The sequence below is a fragment of the Carcharhinus amblyrhynchos genome, chromosome 2, assembly GCF_965287045.1.
Source record: "Carcharhinus amblyrhynchos chromosome 2, sCarAmb.v2.hapA, whole genome shotgun sequence".
In the NCBI taxonomy this organism is placed as follows: Eukaryota; Metazoa; Chordata; class Chondrichthyes; order Carcharhiniformes; family Carcharhinidae; genus Carcharhinus; species Carcharhinus amblyrhynchos.
Genome location: NC_137325.1, coordinates 87,513,922 through 87,529,704, shown reverse-complemented (window position 1 = coordinate 87,529,704; position 15,783 = coordinate 87,513,922). Strand labels below are relative to the sequence as shown.

The window sequence follows — 15,783 nt, the reverse complement described above, 5'->3', positions numbered from 1 at the left end:
CCCTGCTATAGTAATGAATGAACCTTGAAACAATATGTTAAAAACACATGTTGGCTACGTTCTGGGGAGATAGTACGGTAAAAACAGAAACACATTTTCATTTCCCAATAAACCTTCTTGCTTTCTATATAGCCTCAATGTTTTTGACAAACTATATCCTCTGAAGGTAAGCACGTCAGCGCAAGCTTGATACAGAAGAGAAAAAGGACACCTCTTCTCAAGCTGGATCTATATTCTTGAAATATTTCAGACATCGGGACCATTTCTGGATTCTGATCCTATATGTGTTAAAGGTATGCAGACAGTTGAAATCTTCTGCAATTCACTAGTTAACAGGTCACTTCTATATGTGTCATGAGGGTCTATTGCCAAGTGGATTCAGGCACGGCAGTTACTTGCACACATTGGTCCCTTAATTGGTCTAATCAGTTACTCACCTCTGTTGGATCAGCAGAGGCTGCAGTATTGAGCTTGCTCAGAAGCATAAATATGTCCTGAAGCCTGATCCAAATCAAAACTCAGATTGTGTTTCAGATCGAACACCCAAACCCATCTCCACCCTTCATGTCTGATGAAAACTCCGTGAACTAGTCGGAAAAAAGTTCAGGCAAGTAAAAGATAAAGAACAATGAATGAGTGAGTGAGTGAATGAACGTGAGTGAATGAATGAATGAGCAAGTGAATGAATGAGTGAGTGAGTAACTGAGTGGGTCAGCAAATGAATGAGTGAATGAACAAATGAGTGGGTTCATGAATGAATGAGTGAGCAAACAGGTGATTGAGCAAGTGAATGAGTAAGCGAGTGAATGGATGGGTGAATAAATGAGTGAGCATTAGAAAGGATGAATTAATGAGTGAGCAAGTGGATCAATGAATGAATGAGTGAGTGAGTGGATGAGTGAATTAATGAGTGAGTAAATGTATGGGTGAATGAGTGGGCAATGTGTGAGTGAGTGCATGAATGGGAAAGCGTGTGAGTGGGTGAGCACGTGAATGAGTGAGTGAGTGAATGAGGTGAGTAAGTGAGGCAAGTGAGTGAGGTGAGTGAAGTGGTTTGGTCAGTTATTGGGTAGTCAGTGTGGATGATTAGGGAGCTTGGTTATAGCATTACCCAAGTGTTAAACTAGGTTTAAACTGTTTAATATGTCCTGGGTAACTATCAAGGTAAGTACTGTGGATATGTCTGAAATCTCTGACCCCGGCTCAGAGTCAGAAACATTTGCAGGGGGACTTTAAGAAGGAGAACCCTAATAGGGAAGTAGGATTTTTGAACCATTATACATTAAATCACTGATGTAACTACCAGCACTAAGTTAAATGACTTTTAAAATAAGATTATGAGCTAATAAGAAAGCAGTTTACATATATGAGATACAGGAAGAGATTTAGACAAGTGATTATAACTTTAAAACACAAATGCTGATGTTTTGAATGTATTAATGTATTTTTTAAGATATATTGTTCATTAAAGCCAAGAGCAATTTACTGCGAAGCATGATGGTAAAAGACATTAGGGCAAACTATATTCCAAGAGAATATTCAGACCTTGAGAGTGTGCAAGTATATTGGACTGTAGAATTTTGGACAGAATGAACATTTAGAACACTGGTGGGAAGCATGGTGGCACAGTGGTTAGCACTGCTGCCTCAAAGTGCCAGGGACCTGGGTTCGATTCCTGGCTTGAGTCACTGTCTGTGTGGAGTTTGCACGTTCTTCTCGTGTCTGCATTGGTTTCCAACCACAGTTGGAAAGACATGCTGGTTTGGTGCACTGGCCATGCTAAATTCTCCCTCAGTGTATCTGGAAAGTGCCGTCTAGCAGATTTTTGCAGTAACTTCATTGCAGTGTTAACGTAAGCCTACTACTTGTGATACTAATAAATAAACTTAAAGACTTAATCACATTTCATGAATAAGGTTTATTCACTGTCCAGATAAGACAGATGAATGTCCAGACGTGAAGTTATGTGTTAGTCTGGTTTGACTGTGACCTTTAAGGGAACTCATGGGAACATTCATTTGAACTTTGGGCTAGCGTCTGAGGTCACTAGGAAACACGGGAAGTGGGATCAGCTAAGACAGGATTATACAGACTAATAAAATACTATTAAACCAGAGGGTAAGATGCTAAGGTATATGACAGGTATTATTATCAATTTATGTATATTGAAGATGATTGATTTAAAGTTAATGAAAAGTGGGAGGAATTGATAAGAAAAACCTATAATTGATCTGTTTTGAATTGTATAGGTCAGATTTCATCAGAGAGGTTTAGCTGCTCTATCCCAGAGCTGCTGTGATCTTTTGATGACCTCCTAGCAGCCACTAGTCTAATATAAATTACGTCTTTAAACTGAGACACTGGTTTCATGAGTCTCATATTGGCTCAGGTTTAGGCAGGGCCAGCCATCTTGGAAACCGCACCAACAGGGTCTAAGACAACCAGGAAATTGTCCATCAGAAGTTTAAACTTCTTGAGAGCAATTTTATGGAAGTCAGTGCATCAGAACTTTTGCAGGATCCTAATGTGCATCTTCAGCTGTACATCCAGTCACCAACAATCCAGAGACAGGAAGATTTGGGCCATAGCTTCTCGAAGGTCATACAGGACAAGAGAGGGGTGAGGTTGCAAAAAAACGTTTGGGTGAAATGTCAGGGCTTAAGTCTGAGTTGACTGAGTTTGTGGCTACACCTGGTGGGTTGAGAGTATTGGATTAGGTACAAGAGAGTGAATTCCATTTGAACAGAGTAGGTCACAGTATTGACACCAGATGTGGATGCTGCTTCCATATGAATGACATGTAGCCATTTGAATGTGATCATGCTGTGGTAATTGATAAAAAGTAAATTAAGATATGTTGATATTTGGCTATTTTTTGTATTTAGTTGCTAACAAAACTCTGATTCTCATTACTTTCTACTTTCTCAGAAGACTAAGGAAATTTGGCATGTCTGCTACAACTGTCACCAACTTTTACAGATGCACCATAGAAAGCATTCTTTCTGGTTGTGTCTCAGCTTAGTTTGGCTTCTGCTCTGCCCAGGACCGCAAGGAACTACAAATGTCATGAATGCAACCCAATCCATCACGCAAACCAGCCTCCCATCCATTGATTCTGTCTACACTTCTGCAGCCTCGGCAAAGCAGACAGCACAATTAAGGGTACCATGTACCCTGAAGAGACATTCTCTCTTCCACCTTCTTCCATCAGGAAAAAGATACAAAAGTCTGAAGTCACATACCAACCGACTCAAGAGAAGCTTCTTCCCTGCTGCCATCAGACTTTTGAATGGACCTATTTTATATTAAGCTGATCTTTCTCTATACCCTAGCAATGACTGTAAACACTACATTCTGCACTTTCTTGTTTCCTTCTCTATGAACAGTATGCTTTATCTGTATAGTGTACCAGAAACAATACTTTACACTGTATGTTAATAATAAATCAAATCACATTAGTTAAATAGAAAATGAATATCATGAAAATCTTCAGTCCATGGAATGTGACGAAAATGTTGATCCAAATCATGACAGTGTTGGAAGAAAACAAATTGATAGCTTTTGTTTTCGAACTAAATTTACTCTTAGTTGTTCTAAGGTTACTTTAGTGTTTTGATAGCAAAAAAGTCGATGCAGGCATAAAAAGGACACAAAGTTGGCCAAAGTGTCAATTTGTTTAAAAATGTTTAATCTTTGACTCAGTTAACTCCAGTGTGCAAACTTCTCTATCATATAAAAGTGTAGAACTCAAATGTTGGTTGGATAAGATTCAAATGAAAACAAATTCCTAGGTAGGAAATTCTGTTAGCTCTGTAAATTAGTCCAACTGCAGAACTAAATCAGTGAGACAATTCACAGTAGTGACTAACCTGTTTCAAGTCAGTAGTGTAATTACACAGTTCAGTCAGAGCATGGATTAAGTGTCCTGCAAAATTCTGTTTACAGTTCTTCTGTGCACATATGGCATCATTGAGAAAATACATTCTTTCTGTAAAACAAAGGAGTTTATCAGGCTGAAATTAAAGTTTTATTTAATCTGTTCTGCAGGAGCTTCTAACAAGCACTGATATTGGACCAAAAACAGAACTTAACTTTGAAGTAACTGTAGAGATTTTCCTATCAACATCAAAGGCTAGATTATACACCCCAACCCATCCAACCAAAGGTGAAGGTGGGAAACTTGTAAAATTAAGCAAGAGGCTCTTGCACCACCTTCCAGCCCAGATTATAGGCTGAGAAGGCATCACAAAGCTCTTGACATCAAGGCAGCATCTGACCAAGTGTAGCATCAAGAAGCACTAGTGAAACTGGAGCCAATGGGAATCAGGAGAAAATCCCCCACTGCTGGAGTCAGACCTAGCACAAAGGACGTTGCTAATGGTTGTTGGAGATCAATCATCTCTGTTCCAGGCCACAGAGTCATAGAGGTTTACAGCATGGAAACAGGCCCTTGGGCCCAACTTGTCCATGCCACCCTTTTTTTAAAAAAACCCCTAAGCTAATCCCAATTGCCCGCATTTGGCCCATGTCCCCCTAAACCATTATACCCATGTAACTATCTAAATGATTTTTAAAAGACAAGATTGTACCCGCCTCTACTACTACCTCTGACAGCTTGTTCCAGACACTCACCACCTTCTGTGTGAACAAATTGCCCCTCTGGACACTTTTGTACTTCTCCCCTCTCACCTTAAATCTATTCTCTCTAGTTTTAGACTCCCCTACCTTTGGGAAAAGATATTGACTGTCTAGCTGATCTGTGCCCCTGATTATTATATAGATCTTCATAAAATATCCCTCAGCTTCCTACGCTCCAGAGAAAAAAGTCCCAGTCTATCCAGCCTCTCCTTATAACTCAATCCATCAAGTCCTGGTAGCATCCTAGTAAACCTTTTCTGCACTCTTTCTAGTTTAATAATATTCTTTAATAATAAGGTCCTCAGGGTAGTGTCCTAGGCCCAACCATCTTCAGCTGCTTCATCAATGACCTTCCTTCCATCATAAGGTCAAAAGTTCTCTGATGATTGCACAATATTCAGCACCATTTGTAACTCCTCCAGCACAGAAGCTGTCCATGCCTATAAGCAGCATGACCTGGACAATAACTTGGATTGCTAAATCCCCCACTATCAATATTCTGGGGTTTACCATTGATCAGAAACTGAACTGGATTAGTTAAATAAACTCTTTGACTGCTCTTCAATCAAGGGTGTGGGCAACTTATTTAAGTGTGTGAACACTTTAATTCTTTTTTGTGGCTGCACCTGTAAGATAATCTTAAGGACCAACTTATGTGCAACTTTATACAGGGACTTTTGGGTTGCTGCATTGTCATGTGGTTGTATACCTTAGCAACAACATTGCTTATGAATATATAAACTTATGAAAATGATAAATAGAGAGATTGATCAAGCCTAACGTACAACTTGATAAACAATAAGAAAGTATAAATTAATTTCTTATGAGTCCAACAATACATTCAAGCACTTTGACATTACACAAACACAAACCAGAAAGAGCAGTGTTAAAATTTGAGTTTACAGAAAATGTTAACTGTACACATGCCTAATGCATATTACATAAGCAAAAGGGAATATGATTTCATGTGTATTGATCTACTGAATTTGTAAAATATGTCAAAAATGACAAAAAAGTCTTTTACCTGAAAAGTGATTCAGCAGCTTTGATTCAAACAGAGCTATGCTATATCCTTGCCCTGCAGACGCATTGAGCCAATGAAATTGGCACATTTCTGCCATTCTTAAAGAAAAGAGAATAACACAAAGGAGTCAGCAATAATTTTTACTCCACATACTACACACCAGGAGGGGAATGGTGAAATCAAATTATCAGCATCAGAGTGTAACATTTGCAATGCCTACAGAAGCACTAAGGGGGTGGTCTAGTTTGAATACTTCACTCATTTAAGAAAAGCTACCATACTAACATAAATTTTTAATTATAGATAATTATACTCACTATTATTAATTGGTGTTTTTATTTATATATTTAAAATCATGAGCAAAAATGAAGAAAGTAGCTAATGAATTGCTACTGCTGTTTACCTCCAGAGATGAAGCTCCAAAGAAAGCAGGAGTGATGGATAACTTTCACTGTTAGTTGCAAAATCATTTCTAACAATATATGAGTAGAAACCCATTTGTGGTTCAAATAGTGATGGCACCGTGGACTGGTGCAGAATAAAGGCATCACAGCTGCTGCCAGGAAACTGGCTATTGAACCTGCACGATGTGCTGATTAGTAGATTGTCCTTCCTGTCGCTATACATATGTTTAGCTGTTCAGGTTAAGGGAAGTTCAGGTTGACAAAGCTGGTTGCTAGAGATGAAGCAGTGGTGCACACTGATTGTTGGAACGATATGCCACCTCTGCTTGATTCCAGCTTCTAGCACCTACACTAACCTTCAACCAGAATGATATCCCAGGCACCCACATCAAAATGTGTGCATGCATTGTGAATGCCATTTAGAATATAAAGTGGCCACCTGGAATTTTTGGGGTCCATAATAGTTTATGGACTTGCTTTCACAATTATAGGGATATGTCTGCCCCTCAGCAGACATAGATTTTGTCATATTGGAAGATTGCTTAAGTAGCTAACATTATAGCTTCGCAGAAATAACAAAAAGGGGGGTTTTTTAAATGGTCAGCGAATAGAACAAAGCATTGCAGACTTAATGGTAAGATTTGTCTATTATAACTAGGTATTTGACATCTAACATTTAGGACTGCATTTCTCAATCAATAACTGATGAGTAAAATTAATTAGATATATACAACTATAAAAATGCATTTATATTATTACAATCCCAGCTGATGGTAACACTGAACAAATCAGATCCCAGAGTGAAACCTGGCTTGAGATATCCTAATTTTTTTTTAGTAACTATGAAGGAAAGTTACTGAACAAATTCACAGGAGTTTATTGATGAGCTTTTAACACAAAGAATTAAAAAATTGCTAAATGAGGAAAAATTAACTATATCACACAAGAGAAAATGGTTGGAATGATCTCAATATAAGCACCAAAAATATGTTACTCAGGGTCGTGTCCTGGGCCCAACCAAATCTAGCTGCTTCAACAATGATCTATCCAACAATGGAAAATAACTAGTCTTGGGCTGTCAAGTTACAAGTAACATTCTTGTGACACACATGATGGGCAAAGACTATCTCCAAAAAAACAGAATCTAATCATTGTGCTTGACATTCAATGGCATTACCATCACTGAATCCTCCACTATTAACATCCTGGGGCATTACCATGGACCAGAAACTGAACTGAGCTAGCCATATAAATACTGTGGCTAAGAGCCGATCAGAAGCTAGCAATCCTGTCGTGAGGAACTCACCTCCTGACTTCCCAAATGCTGTGCACCATTTACAAGGCACAAGTCAGAAGTTTAATTGAATACTCTCCACTTACCTATATTAGTGTAGCTCTAATAACACTAAAGAAGCTTGACACCATCCAGGACAAAGCAGCCTGCTTGGTTGTTGGCCCTTCCACAAACATCCAATTCTTCCACCACTGATGAACAGTGACAGCAATTGTTTACCATTTACAGGATGCACTGCAGCAACTCACCAACATTCATTAGGCAGCATCTTCCAAACTCACAATCACTACCATAGGGACAAAGGCTGCAGACACATGGGAGCGCTACCACCTGGAAGTTCCCCTCCAAACCACTCACCATTCTGACTTGGAAATACATCACTATTCCTTCCCTGTCGCTGGGTGAAAATCTTGGAATTCCCTCACTTGCAGCACTTTGGTTTTACCAACACCACCTGGACTGCAGTAACTCAAGAAGGCAGCTCACCTTCTACACAGCAATTTAGGATGGGTACTAAATGTTGACCAAACCTGTGATGCCCACACTCCACACATGTATAAAAAAAGAAAATGATTCAAATTCACATTTTTTCTTTTATCCCATCAATAGCTTACAAATCCTAGCGATGATTTACCATCATCTCAACACCAAGGTTTTGTACTTTTGCTGGCCCAGTTACAAATGGTTTTCTTCCAGTGGATTTCTGACCATTCACTAGATGTTTTTTCCTCGGCTCCCCAAAGCACCTAAAACCATATTCTAAATTCACAATTACTTCAAGCGCAGAGCAAACATGAGTTCCCCAAATTCAGTCCCAGAGCAGCCTTTTCAATGCTTAAATATGTTATATTAAAATTTATTTTAAGTTATCAGAAAATAGCACACCCAACTGTAATTTTTACTATCCCCTATTCACTACTGAATTTACCACTGAAGATCATATCAAAAACTACACAACTTTAATTGTACTTTACTAGAAAATGACATTAAACAAATATAACTCCACTTACATTGTGGAGTTGACTGTTCCGTTTGACTCTTCGATCTGTTTTAAAAGCACTTCGACCATTTTAGGAACATCAGCTGCCATCTCCTTACCCGGACTGGACAATTCAATTTCACCAAAAGACTTTTCAAGCACTTTCATCAAGTTCATTGCCGCATTTCTGATTTTAGTGATGTTAACCTTTCCATTAATGTCAATCTTCAGGAACTCCAAGAAAGCATTATTGAATGCATACATGTTACTTATAACTGTCCGACTGCTTTCTGGCAGCACTTCCTCTAGAACTTGGATGATCCTGTTCATCAGTGCTTGCTGAATTTCAGGTGTAATATGCTGATGTGAGTAAACTTCCAAAATTAAATCATTTAGATGTTGCAATACACGAGAACTTTTGTTGGAGTGATCATCGGACATTATGGCCATGATGTAGGGAAACAATTTTTGATAGACCTCAAGGACAGATGCAGCAGAGTCCATTTGCTCCATTAGCAATTGTGAAATATTGCTCATTAGAGGGGCAAATTGTAATATTCTTTCAAGTCTTAAAAACATTTCTGGGGGATTTTGTTCTTTTAACAAATAAGTGATGATGTTCAGTATTTTGCGATAGTTTTCGTCTGTAAAGTTGGACATAAGCTGCATTACGTCCAGGATTTTCTCCAAGTCATTCAATGTTTTGTTGAATTGCAGCATATTGAGCTCAATGGAACTACCTGCTGTTATATTTCTTAACAAACTGATCACTTGCTTTACAGCCAGTGGTAGATTTTTCATTTCAGGATTCCTTACTGCGCCATTGAATATTCGCTCCATAGCTGTTGACAGTGTCTCCAACACATCAATTGCATTACTATCAAGTACATCCAGTATGTCGTTTAGTACTGAGTACATAGTTTCATTTTTGTAACTTGAGTTTGAAAGTAATGAGCGGACAACAGAAATCAATGCTGAGATATGTGTTTTAGAATCTGAGGATGGCAGTACATTTTTAGTTGCATTCTTTAAATAACTCACTAGAAATTTAAGAGTGCTGTGTATAGTTTCCGTATTACTCTCATTCATCATCACATGCATGTCATTTATGTCAGAGAGGAAATTAACGATTGCTTCAGTAGAAGGTGTATTTGTTAATGTCATATTACTAATCAAGTCTAACAGTATATCAGATCCTTGTCTTAACTGGGCAACAGGACAATTTAAGTTGTCTTCATTGGTGGAAACGATGACGTATGAGATGTTATTCCAAATTTCCTGCATATTTGTTAGAGCTGGGCACTTCATGCCATATATCTGGGATACCCTGAGCAAAAATGCATTCCATACTTCATACTGTCGAAGAACACAACTTGTTTCTTGAATTATCTGTCTGAAAACAGAGCTTCCTGAACATTCTACTTTTGCAGTTCTTTGGGCAACACCTGCAAGAAGTTGTTGGATATCAACTGCCAATTCAAAGGCTGTACTGAGACTTTGATTCACCTTGAAGTTACAGGCTTTTAATAAGAGACCATCATCATTGTTGGCTGCTTCTTCTGAAAGCAGTTTGCAAATAGCTACAGGCAAGCACTGTGATAGCTGTGAGGAATTAGCAATATTAGAAACTGCCTGCATCAGTCTGACGATCTTCTCATTAAGTTCAGTCCTGTTTCCTTGACTGAACTCGAATCCCTTTGTCGAATGAGCCAGTCCAAACATGTAAACTGCATATAATGCCTCACTCACATTCATGGAGGAAAGATCCTGTACTAAAGCAATTCCATCAGGAATAATAGAAAGAGCTTGTGGAAAGTGTTCATTTCCGATCTCCAATAAAGCTGTCCTGATGGCATGCAGAATCTCAGTCTTGCTTTGAAGGTCCGGTGAAAGTTTCAACATTTTTGTTGCTTTTGTTAAAAAATTCAAGACGACATCTGAATTCCCAATGATACCCACTTTTTTAAAGAATCTTGCAAGATCACTGTTCAGTTGCTCCAAGTAGTTACTTATGGCATGCATATCTCTGGTTGATGTCAAGATGGTTGTGATTTTGTAAATCGTATAAGTTATATTTTCTGTCAACTTGATCTGGACTTGAGGGTCCTTTGAGAAATGCTGAAAAAAATTTCCCAGTAAAAGAGAGAGCATCCTATGTACAAGTTTATCATTGAAAAGGGAAATCCAGGGAACAGAAAACAAATTGGGTTCACTGTAATTCATTCTTTCGAGGCTGTTACGAAGTGATTGAATAAATATTTCAGCACCATCAATGGCAGACACAGATGGTAATGATACTTTATTCAAAAATTCCACATATTCTCTGATGAGTTGTGCAGTTTGAATGATTACGTCAAGCCGTAGTGGATTGTGCAAGGTTTCGTTATCATGTCTTGAGTTATATGTCAATGTGACATTTTCCACAAAGGCGATCAGTTCATTTAGGCTGGAGACAGCTTGTTCATTACCTGGCCCACTGTGCCCTGTGGTATTAAGCAAGGTTTGAAGATCCATTTTCAACAGTTGCAGTTGACTGTGAATCTCATTTATTGACTTTAAATGTTGTAAAACAAAGAGTGTAATGTTGAACACAGAGTCAGCTTCTTGACTTTGGCTTTCATTAATAAAGGGAAAAAAGAATTGTATTACTTCACCAAAACCTCTAAGTTCTTCTGTAACCTCCTGAGGTACCTTGATCAGCTCAAGCATCTTAGAAAATGAATGCAAGCACATCAGCAACTGTTGAAAGTAACCACTTGGTGCAGGATTTGTCTTCAATGTGGAATATTCAGTTAGACTGTCAATCATTCTGAGGACCTCCTGAACAACAGTGCAATTGTTACTGTTCAGGATTGCTGCTAAATATGAACTTTCATTCTTCAATAAAATGAAAGCATCCACAGCCACCTTTGTATCATTGCGGACTTTTATTATTTCTGAAACACCATGAAGAACACGAGAGGCTGATGGTACAAATTGTAAAAGTTGTTCAGTGTCACTGGTTTTGGCATTGCCCACAATCTGTTGCATTGTCATCAGGAAAGCATGAGTTAAGTTCATAACATCTACAGCACATTCCATTTTTGACAGTGGAAATCTCTCCAAACCATTTATGAATGTGTCCAGTTGTTTTTCTATAACTGAGATATTGTTGATGGTTACATTGTTTATGTATTCAATTAGCAGATAAAATGATTCACTTGCCTGTTCCATTGTTAGATTCGAATCACATTTTGTTTTATGTATTTCATCCAATTCCTCTGTGAAGTGCACTGTTTCAAGAAACAATTGCTTCAACTTCTGAGTGTTCATGTCTTGTTCTGAACATTTGTCTGGACTCACACAACTAATGTCTGCAGCTTTAGAGAACAATATGCTGATAGCCTCAGTCATAGACAGATTGTATATGTTTCCTTTATTGAAATGGTGAATGATTTCCAAAGTGCCAAATAATATTGTAGAAGTTCTCTCTGGCCTCAAATTTATGAACGCACTTTGATTCATCTGAAGAAATAATTTTTGAAGAAGAAGTGAAAATTGCTGAAGGTTCTGGTCTGAAGTTAAAATAGCTGTTAGTGTTTGAATCTGTTGAGATAGAAGTTTGACAGAATCTATAGAATACCACTGGCTCAAGTTAGCATTTCTACTGATTAATTTGCTGAGATGATTAAAGACCTCTTCTGCTGCTGCACTGCCATTGGCCATGCTTCGCACTTGCTTCATTAACTGTTCCATTAAGTCATATGACATGTTTTCATCATTATAGATACTGTAAGCTAACTCAATGGACATTCTCAGAATTTGAATGCTTTTGTTTTTGCAAGAATAAGAATCAGGAATAATCATTTCCAACAATGCAGCCACTTCATAGTAATAAGTCTCAGATATATTTCCATCATGGAACTGTTCTGTCAGGCCTTGTACTTTTAAAATTACTTCCTCAGTTTTCCTAATAGCTTCATCTATTTGAGATATGTTCATTCCAAAGATTGGAATGGTACTTATGTCTAACAGAGATGAGAGTGATGGATCAGAAAGATCAGTGTGTGTCAATATATACAACCACTGCAGTAGATTTCCCCAATCTTTTTCTCCTGTATTTGGGTTTTCAGAATTGATTAGTTGTTTAATTAACACAACCAAGGTTTTGTACGGAAATTGACCTCTACTGTTCACATTTGCTATGATCAAACTTAAGACCTCCTGAAAGTTTTGGACGGAGCGATCGAGATGATTTATGTTAAAGCTGTTGTTGGAGAACAAAAGAATTTCTCTGAAGACCACTTTGATATTTTCCAGATCATTGAAGTTTGAGTTTGCAAATGTATGTAGGATTGAATAGAGTTTTTCCCGTTGAGGATCATACAATGCCCACATAGGGCGAAGGCTATCTATGAATTTGGAAATGCTGTTCACATGATCAAAGTTGGCACTCTGAAATAAACTAAGGACATTCTCCACAACATTGACAAGTTGATGAAGCGTTTTGTTATCCATTGGAATATGAAATGTACCCACTACATGTTGTAAGATGATGAAATGATCAATGCGTGATTGGTATAAACTCTGAAGACTAAAGCCATTTGTTGAAGTAATGTTCTGCAGGAAGATTTTCAATGCTGCTGTGCTATTATTCATTGCCAATCGTTTGGTACATGCTGATGTTTTATTCAGTTCTTGTGACACCTCGTTCAAACTAATCTGAAGGAAGTTAACTACTTGAACATTCAAGTTTAGCTGTACTGCTACCTCTTTTATGACCTGAGTCCATGACAGAAATAAATCTGTTGTACAAGACAAAGAGGATAATGTAATTTCTTGATCTGTATTCATTAAGGTGCTGATCATTTGTTCCACTAAGGTTCTGTATAGATCCTGGCTCAATTGTGAATTAGAAGCAGTCTCTACTGAACGGATTTTTCTTCCAGTATTATGCGAGGAACAATATTTTCTCAACCAAGTATCAGAAATGGGAACAGATGAAGACTGCAATGCACGTAACATCAAACAACTAACATTGTTTGTATTATTGAGGAAAGCTTCTGTGAGTCTTGCAATTGTTTCATTTAAATGTTGTAGTTCTGATCGTGCAATTTCTGGGTGTGATTTAACTTTTGATTGTACATACAGATACAGATCCAATAGATTTCCTGCAAAGTCATCCTTTGACATATTGTGAAAAACAGTAACGATGTCTGAAATTGTTTCAAGCGCCTCACCAATGTCACTGGAGTTAAACTGTTCAACAAAAATGGAAATGCTTTCAGAAATATTACTGACAGCAGCTACCAATGATGAGAGGTCAGTCATATTTGATAGTCGTGAGACTGCATGAATTATGTTATAAGATGACTTCAGAAGTTCTGTATTGTTTTCTACAGCAATCATTTCCAAAAGCTTGTACAACTGCAGCTCCATACCTTGCAGCATAGAATTATCAAATTTTGAAGCATTCCCTATGCTATTGGTGGCATTCTCTACTAATGAGAGTTGTTCCTCAGACAGTAGACCAAGATTTTTCAAATAATGCAGAAACATTTTAGCAGCGCCAAGATAATCCACATTGCCTTTGGTTGAACTTGTCCACATTGTAGATGTAAAATTCCAGAAGAAATGTAGACTTTTTTTTAGAGTTTCTGTAGAATTATGAATGAGAAGCCTCTGCATACTGGACCACATGCTATTAAATCTGTCAATTGTATTTTGGAAAGGGTTGGTGATGATGAGATTTGGCAATTCTTTTTGTAACACACTGAATAAAACATTCACTGCTTCCTTAAATTGGGGTGAGTTTGACCACTGATTCATGAAAACCTTCAGTTTGTAAAGAAATGAACTGACACTACTCGTTTGAGTAAGTTCAAGTAATGCACGCATTATTGAAGTTGTTTCATCTGGTGCATTGATGTACTTGTTCATCCACAGAGGAATATTCTCCAGAATAACTTTTGAAAGGACCTGTATTCCTTCAAATTTCTCAAAGAAAACATTTGCCTCACTAAAATTTCCAAAACTCTGACTGATGATCTGTATATCTTCTGCACTCAGCTTTATTATGTTATTGCGATTCAAAAGCTCCAGTATCGCATTCAGGAACCTAAAAGAGAAAAAATACAGCAATTAAGATCCCAATCAATTAGATTTTTATGCAAATGTTAACAGAAAGAATAATCATAGAATGATCATCAGAGGATCCTTACAGTTCAGAAGGAGGCCATTTGACCCGCCAAGTCTGCATCAACTCTCTGACAGAGCATCTTACCCAAGCCTAACCCCAATCACTCCATCCCCCAACCCTATCCCCACAACCCCACACGTTTACCCCACTTATCCTCCTTACCTACATGTCTTGAGACACTAAGGGGCAATTTAGCATGGCCAATCCATCTAATCTGCATAGCGCTTAGAATTAACTGAACATTTTCATTTGAAATTATCAAGAAGCCAATGAGTTCATACTGCAGACCTTCAAACCAAATGGCAAATTTAATCACTGAAGCCTTTGACAATTACATTTATCTCCAACATCGGAAAAGGGTATACCAGTTTCTCAATGGGGTACTGGGCTCCCCTCTCACCAATAACAAAAAAGAGGAACATCAATTCTCCTCTACATTGTGGTGAATTGGATTTCCAGCATTCATATAGAAGATGCCCACAGTTGAAATTCCTTCTCTCCCACCAGCCAGTATCAATTGCTGGGATACAGTGCCATGAATGCAGCAGCTGACAATATCCCACTCATGCAGCTATTTTTCATTACAGAATGATAAAATTACACTTCTCAGAAAGATGCCAAGTGGTCTTGCATGTCTGTATTGTCTTGTCAAAAGAGCTATCTAACTAGCCAGTCCCCTGTTCTTTCTCCACATTCCTGCAAATATGCTCTACAACTTTCTTATGAAACTTACTAGTTACTTTTGAACAGCTCCCCTTAAATTTCTTTGCTCTGAGAACAACCCCAGCTTCTCTCACATTATTTAAAGTAAGCTTGGATACTTTGGGGGTTTGGAGACTATGGCATTGATAGTAGCCTTACCCAAGCCACCCAGTCTTACCAACAACAGACAGGAGACATTGAAGGGTGTTGGGTATTAAAAACGTAAACATTCCCAACAGACTGCACATATGGCTCCTGCTCTTTTGGTGGATATCAAGGTAGCTTAATGTACTGCTATGGGCTGGAGGAATACTCTCACAGTGTACCTGGAAGCTCAATTTAAAATTCACTGATACTGTGCATTGGATCAAGTAATCCAGCAAAAAAGAGTGGGAGCTTCCACCCTCAAAAAGTATCTTTCTCAGTGCCACTTGTGGTCAAGGGCAGAAATGCAAATCCAGCCTTTCAAAGAAGATTTCATCCTGTTCCCTGCCAATCACAGTCACACTCTCCCCCACTTCAGCTCTCAACCCATCCTCCATGCCTAACAGCTAAACTTGCCCC

The 15,783-nt window shown here is 38.2% G+C and overlaps 1 protein-coding gene across 1 annotated transcript in view; it reads right to left on the bottom strand.

Moving 5' to 3' along the window:
• The window catches only part of LOC145356289 (ATP-binding cassette sub-family A member 13-like), a 274,002-nt gene that overhangs the window by 152,587 nt on the left and 105,632 nt on the right, over positions 1 to 15,783 (bottom strand). The window contains exons 17-19 of the mRNA XM_080208858.1: positions 8,371 to 14,436; positions 5,663 to 5,760; positions 3,870 to 3,988 (exon numbers count right to left, since the gene is read on the bottom strand). Coding sequence (XP_080064984.1) covers positions 3,870 to 3,988; positions 5,663 to 5,760; positions 8,371 to 14,436 — 6,283 coding nt within the window. The remainder of the gene's footprint in view (positions 1 to 3,869; positions 3,989 to 5,662; positions 5,761 to 8,370; positions 14,437 to 15,783) is intronic.